The sequence below is a fragment of the Amblyomma maculatum genome, chromosome 7 (genome assembly GCF_055883805.1).
Source record: "Amblyomma maculatum isolate TAMU_Amacu chromosome 7, ASM5588380v1, whole genome shotgun sequence".
In the NCBI taxonomy this organism is placed as follows: domain Eukaryota; kingdom Metazoa; phylum Arthropoda; class Arachnida; order Ixodida; family Ixodidae; genus Amblyomma; species Amblyomma maculatum.
In genome coordinates, this window is record NC_139350.1 from 31,317,365 (window position 1) to 31,325,027 (window position 7,663).

At 44.4% G+C, this 7,663-nt stretch overlaps 1 protein-coding gene across 1 annotated transcript; it reads right to left on the reverse strand.

The window, feature by feature from the left end:
* Window positions 1-1,102: 1,102 nt before the first annotated feature.
* LOC146182898 (uncharacterized) lies at window positions 1,103-2,737 on the reverse strand. The gene is made up of 2 exons (XM_084608293.1): window positions 2,275-2,737; window positions 1,103-1,487 (listed from the first exon to the last, which is right to left on the reverse strand). The coding sequence occupies exons 1-2, from the start codon at window positions 2,706-2,708 to the stop codon at window positions 1,103-1,105; spliced, it is 819 nt and encodes a 272-aa protein (XP_084464419.1). The 5' UTR covers window positions 2,709-2,737.
* Window positions 2,738-7,663: the final 4,926 nt, after the last annotated feature.

Here is a 7,663-nt window from a genome sequence, read left to right on the forward strand (position 1 = left end):
GAATTTGTAGCATTCAAATTATGTTTTGGAGCATGATTCTAAGGTCAAATGCCTTTAATAATTGCAACTAGGTGTTCTGACATACCAAAATACCAGATTTGATTCCTTTCTATTCAACGTTCAAAGCTTTGCCGACTACACCCACATCACTGACAAGAGAAGACAAATAGCAAAAACATGTACATACAGATATTTAAAGTACCACAAGTGACCTGAGGAAACATTTGGAAAAGACTAGCAGCAAACTGAATATTTTCTTCTACACTTCATAACTAAGTCTGACTGTTTTAACATGATAGGTTTAAACGTGGAGTTCACTACTTTGATGTGCTCAAGCACCAGCACTAGTTTGGAGTTGACATCAATGAAAAGCACATTTCAACTCTCTGTCTTGTGCATATCCGTTTTGAACACATACCTGCGCTGAAAAATTCCAGGGTCAATAGTACCTTTAGGAAGGATAGATGGCACTCAAGGATGGTATTTTCCACCTCCAGATTCTTTCCCTTCATAGCTATTTGCCAGTGGCTCATATTTTCACATGAGCAACACCAGCGCTTCCTTAACTTAAACACATTGGCGATAGGCCCGTGTCGCTTTCAAACACTCTTGAGAACATGTCAAGTGAATGGCACTTTTGTGCCGTCACCCCTTTATGCTTCAAGTATTCTTTGGTCTGATGTAGGTTTCACACTCTTGCTACTAAAAAAGAGGCGCGATGGTGAAGTACCTGCTTGTTTTCACAGCTGAACCCTTAGAACAATTAGAGTTGTACTGTGCTGTCCGAAAACTTTCCTAGTGGCTTGAGATACCTGCTGTGACTGCTTTGCTCATTTCTCTCACTACTGACAATTCAAAAGGCTTGGAGAAGGTAACTGCCATTATTGTGCTGTCTTTGTTTCGACTATAGCGGCCCCTAGAGTGTGTACTCAGAACTCACAACATGCTGCCGCCCTAGTGGGCTTCTCAACGTCACTTAATCAAATTGCATCAAATCACATTTTTTTTTTAGGAAAGATCACGATTCATAAATAACCCCTGTGCAGCAAAAATCTGTGTTCTGCTAAATTTGATGGCAAAAAAAAAGAAACTGAATTTTGACCTACTGCACCTGGAATTCGGAAAGCACTTGCATTAGTTCAACCTTGCACCGGGCGGCCACACGCCCCTCCATCTTGTCCAAGGCTAAAGCGATTGACAGGCCAAATGCTTCATGTTCCGTCATTTTGTGCTGAAGGTGTGCAAGCAATTGCTGCTCGAAGGCATCATTAGGTTTGCGTTTTTTCCTCGCATGAACAGGCACCTCCCGAGCTGGCACTGCAATCTGCGGCTCATCATCAGGCAGTTCTGGAGGGGCTGGCATGTATTCATCATCTGCGTTGATGCTGTCAGCAGGCGATGGCACCCTTTGCTGTATTGTATTGAAAATTGCCTCTGCCGAGGTTTCGGCATTATCCGGAACTGCCGGCACAAGGTTGCACGTAGTCCTGCAATAAAGAAAGATTCATTTCACTAAATCAACACCATCTTTTAAAATGAACGAGAAAAATGTGCAGCCCTAAGTGAAAACAAAACTTGAATTGCATTGTCGTCTTCAGTGGCAGATAAGTTTTTTTTCTTTCCATTGCAACCCTACTCCATCTTCAGGTAACTATTAAAATGCATGCAGTGGGGAAAACTTGTTAAAAAAATATTCGAGCCAATTGGAAATTAAAAATGGTTCACTTTGGTTCCTAATTACGAACCCAATTGGACATTTCAGTGCAATTGGTTAGTCCAATGGTGATGAACCAAATGGTTTTGCAGATAACAGTTGGGCATTCCATATGCATTTTCCAATGAAGTTTAACATTCATATCTAATTTTTCAAATGGCCTCAAGCTTCCGTCGGGAATGTAACTACCTTTGCTAACCCCCCCCCCCCCCCCCCCAGGGTTCCGAATGATATATCTCCCAAACGGCTGGTTGGTTGGCCTCAGAAAACTATCCACATGCCCACTATGGACGAGTGTCAATTTGCCACAATTCATTCGTGCATCCTACAAATGGATATAGGTTCTTGGACACATGTAGCAGGTGTAGCAGGCGACACTGAGTGACTGCCAAAGCTCAGTCAGCCGACACAGGTCGTGGGATTTCAAAGCATTCTTTGCAAAGTGTCAGGGCTGATTTTTTTTTTTTTGTCGGTCTAGCTTTCTGATCAAGCCACACCAGCGACAAGACAGGAGTTTGTATTCGCTGCCTTTGCGCACTCAGTGCAGAGTGCAGACTCACTTTCTCGGTCGGCCGCAGCTTTTGTAAAACTCCATCGCCTTCGCAAACTCCCAGGTTGTGCGGGACACGAAACCGCTGCCGCTCCGTGTAGCCATTTCGACAGCCTTCAACTCCCTTGTATAACGGTCTCGAAGGCGCTTCCAAAGCTTTTGGCATTCTTCCACTGAATAAATAAGGGAAACATCATCGTTACACCTCCTTGAGCAGTCGCGCACTGCAGCGTAGCGCTCACCTGTGTCCAGGCCACACAGCTGACAAATTGCCTCCCAGGCATTTTTTTTTCTTTCTGCATCCCTGTAATCCAACCGTTTGGTGTCGTATACGCAGGGATGCGCCTGAATGCCTTCTAACAACCTTTCTGCCACTGTGTCAGAAAAATCTGACATGGTTTTGGCGCGGTTGGCACGGTCGCTACCTACACAGTGGGCCGCCATACTGACCTACTTCTCATTCCGCGCGAGGAATGCTGGGATGCGCGGCCGGCGCGGTCTGCGAAAAATAGGAGCAATTCTATTTGCGCGTCGGCGACGTTGGGCCGCGCCGGCACGCGCGCGCTACGTCCGTCACGCCGTGACGCTGGACTATAGACCTCGGTTTTTCGCCGACGTAACGTCGCGGAGGCCGGCGTGCGCGCGCGCGTGCGTTACGTCGGACTATATTGGGGCCTTTAAACGCGTGGTTTGCTTCATATTTGGACGCATTCGCATCGTGTCTATGTGGTCAACGCAAATTTTTTTGTGTGCGCGTGTGCAAGCACGTTAACGTAGAGACGGGGCGTGTTTGCTTTTTAAGGCGAAAGCCTTTCTAAGCTCATGGAACGAAAATCTGCGCAGAAGCTGTGCGTCGCATCTGTGCACTGATGTGTCAATCGCAAAAAGCGGACGCGCGAAGAGGGAGGCTAAGAATGAAAGTGACGATGGTGATAGGTAATGAATAAAAGTTATAAACAGACATCGATAGAGGTAATGACTAATGCTAACAACAAATAATGGTGATTTATAATGACTAAAATGACTCGTAATGACCAATATGTAAGACCACGACTTGCAATGACCGCAATTGATTGGAAATGACTAAAATGCTTAGTGAGGTGCGGTTATGACTGCAATGACTAGGCATGACTCATCACTACTGCCAATGACTATGAAATGACCAATATGTCAAACGACGACTTTTATTGACTACAACTGATTGGAAATGAGTAAACCTGCTTAGCTATGAGTGGTACGAAGGTCGAAACGGGGCGCGTTTGCTTTTTAAGGCGAAAGCCTTTCTAAGCTCATGGAGCGAAAATCTGCGCAAAAGATGTGCGTCGCATCTGTGCACTGATGTGTCAATTGCAAAAGGCGGACGCGCGAGTGGGGAGGTTAAGAATGAAAGTGACGATGGTGATAAGTAATAAACAGACATCGATAGGAGTAATGATTAATGCTAACGACAAATTATGGTGATTTATAATGACTAAAAATGACTCGTAATGACCAATATGTCAAACTACGACTTTTAATGACCACAATTGATTGGAAATGACTAAAAATGCTTAGTGAGGTGTGGTTATGACTGCAATGACTAGGCATGACTCATCATTACTGCTAAAGACTACGAAATGACCAATATGTCAAACGACGACTTGTATTGACCACAATTGATTGGAAATGACTAAAAATGCTTAGTGAGGTGTGGTTATGACTGCAATGACTAGGCATGACTCATCATTACTGCTAAAGACTACGAAATGACCAATATGTCAAACGACGACTTGTATTGACCACAATTGATTGGAAATGACTAAAAATGCTTAGTGAGGTGTGGTTATGACTGCAATGACTAGGCATGACTCATCATTACTGCTAAAGGCTACGAAATGACCAATATGTCAAACGACGACTTATATTGACCACAGCTGATTGGAAATGAGCAAACCTGCTTAGCTATGAGTGGTAAGGACTACGACTAGTCAGGCATGACTCATCATGAGTACGAGACGACCAACAATCAAACGTCGACTTGAAATAACTGCAAATAAGGCAAACGATATGAGATTAAGAGACATCTAAGAAAGCCACCAATTTTTGTGCTGTGCTCACTTCAGGCAACGGCAGCAGCAAGGAGTGTAAATGCACCCACTTCCTCTGAAATGAAAGCTGCGCTGAGGTTAGCAGGTCCAGATACTGAAGCATGATGCCCAACCAGCTGCCGGTATATTTGCTACCAGGGACAGCAGATTGGGCTTGGTGATTCATTAGACGTGGCGGGAACACAGGAGAAGACGGCACAACAGCGCTGGTTGTGTCGTCCTCTTCCTGTGTTCCCGTCATGTTGTTATCGCTGTTAACCTATAGTACCGGGGACCCATGTAGCTGAATTTTATTGGACCAAGCACGGTAAATCAATGGCCAATGCTTCCATAATTGGCACAATGCTGGACACCAGTCAAATTTCTGCTTGGATGTGCTGACAAGCATACCATTGGCCATGCTAAGGAAGACCAAGCATGGACAATAATTGGTAAGGTCATGGACCATGCCAACACCTACATGTGGAAACCATATTCAATCCAAAAAGTTTCTTTCATTGTATGCCAAGCATGTTGACCAATGTTTATTTTAACATCTTCCTAGCACCTTTTTTCAGCAACAACCAGTTGCATCCACCCTCCTGTAATCTTATCAAACATTTTACACCTGTACTGGTTTGGGGCCACCACTTCCGGATATAGAAAATATATATCGAGACCTTCTATGAGGTCTGAAAATACGCAATATGGCCACCTGACAAGCTGGTGTGAAAATGAAATAGTAAGCAGTTGATAGCGATGCTGCAATCTTCTTGCAAAGTAAAGTGCTAGGTACTCTTGAAACAGGTTTCCAAAGAATTCATGCAAGTTTTCCATATATATGATGCAATCCGACTTGCTGGTATGAATGGTAGGCATAATTAATGGCTTTGTGTATTTTACAATTCATAAGCTTGAATATCTGCAAATCCAACAGGAATATTGTTTGGTATGTGATGGATGAGTACTGTAAAATACACCACACTCAAGTAGTACACTGATTTTGTGCACTTTTTTAATTCAGCCAAGCGATTCAATCAGAGCTAGTTGCATAGTTTATGCACGTATTGATGCTGCAATGACACGACGCCTAGTGGTGCGGCCCCCGTCTTGATCTCCTGCAAACATAAGTCACCTTTTGTTGGCATCTGCGGCTCATGACTCCGTCATATCAAAAAGCCTGCGTGTCGCACGTGAAAAAGAGAATACATGCACAAAGTCAAAAATATAGCGCTTTGAACACTGAAACAACTCAACAATTACTTTGCGTCTTTTAAAAGAAGCACACATACGAAAAAAAAATAGAGACTTAATGAAAAAGCTAACGCAAACGGCCGGCGGCGTAGTTGGGCATCACGTGAGCGTTGTGCATACCACCCTTACGATTAAACGTTTTTTCTAAAGCTTTTTTTTTTTTCATAACGGCCATGACCTGCTAGCGCCTACCGGTCGATAGTTGCAATGGCAAATACGAGCCGCAAAGCGCTATATATCTCCGATGAACCACTCGTTTATTCGCGCCAAAATTCAGCGCAGATAGCAACGACCTTCAATGTCACGTTTACACGATTACTCTCTTAATTTGGTCAGAACCTTGTGCGCAGCTTGAAATATCGGTGACGCAAACGACGATAGCGAACAATGCAAGCGACGAGCAGAGTTCAATTTGTGATCGAACAGCTGAGCACATTGGCCAAACCAGAACTGAAAATTATAGATTCCGTCGTACGCCCGTATGCCGTCTGTAGGCCAAATTTCAGCTCGAAGAAGTGAGCGGTTCAACCGAATGAACCCTTTGCGGTGCAAAAGTGTTTATGTTCCCGCCAAAACCCCTTGTTTTCTTTAGAGTATTAGCAATTTCGAATGTCAATCCGCGTACCTGCCCAAAGTGGCAATTACAAACTCTACTAGCCCAGGAATACACGATATAAGCAAGGTTCGGTTCCCAAAGCTGCCCGACGAGTAAATTTCAGGCTTAGCTTATACTAAGCAGCTCCAGTAGGCGACACACGTGCATCGACCGACCAATGTCTGAGGTGGGGACTAAGTGAGAGACGTGCGGCGTGCCCAGGCGGACGTATCCAAATTGTTAAAGCAAACTACTTTAGGGTAGCTTCACAAGTTGCCATGTGTAGTCTGCGTAAAACATTTCGTTTTAGTTAAATGCCATTTTAAGAGGTGATTTAATTCTACAACTGAATTTTTTTATATGAGCTATTTCTTTCAACGGCGTTGTTCGCCGGCTTCGTTCGCACCACCACATGGCTCGCACGAACCCTAGCTAGCATGGCTAGATTGTCTTATTAGCGCCTGCACGTCAAAAGAACGTGCGCGAAACGTGCGACCATGGCAGTGTATATATGGGATGGGTGTGAGACCTATATTCTGTGAATTGTGGGATCATGCACGGTGGCCAAACAGTTGCTATGCTAAGTGACTGATGATTTTCCTATATAGTTGGATTCTGCATGGTATCCGAACTATTTCCTATCAAAAGTGCATAGTTGGCCAAGTATGCTGGCCACCGAGAGGATTTCAAGACGTGTCTAATAACAGGCCATCGGCCATTGCTGCTTGGGGCTGGCCAGTAAACTAGGATTTGATTGCGATAGCAATACTACGTCATGTTTTGGCCCGTCGTGTAGTCCCGGGAAGAGCCACGTTTGACCAAGAACAGCCTCTAAGAAGACGAAGAAGACTAAGATGACGAAGAAGATGACGAAGACGAAGACGACGAGGAAGACGGATAAGAAGACGAAGAAGACGACGAAGGAAGGGAAAAACGCTCGGTCACCCGCAGCTAATGCTTTCGCTCCTCATCCTGTTCAGCAGCATTGAACCCTTCTCATTCATATGTGGGCTGGTAGCTTACGCTCTCGCGGCATACTCTTAGAGGATGAGCTTACGTGTCCCCAATAATGTAGCACCTTACACTGATAGGGTGAGATAGAGGAATAACGTAGCAGGCAAAGGAGCTTCTGCCGTTGCTGTCGCAATTCAACTAGGGTTAACCAGAACTAAACCACAACTAATGTTTTAACGATGGTTTGTGAAGCAGATGAATGCGTTGAGGTTGCACCAGAAGCTTTACTCGCAGATTATGCTGCGAGGGCATGTCAGAAAAACGTACGAAGGGATTTTTTTTTTATATACGCATACAATTTGTTCTAAATTTCCTGCTGGTTTGAGTCTCCTTGCAAGCAAAAAGGCCTGTGCATACAGTATTTATTTATTCATACTCTTGAGACTTTTTGAGCAGACGCGATAGAGTGAAAAGCCCTGTTCCAAAGAAAATTCAGCGCCCGCATTGTCAGCGAAAAGTCGGAAAGATAC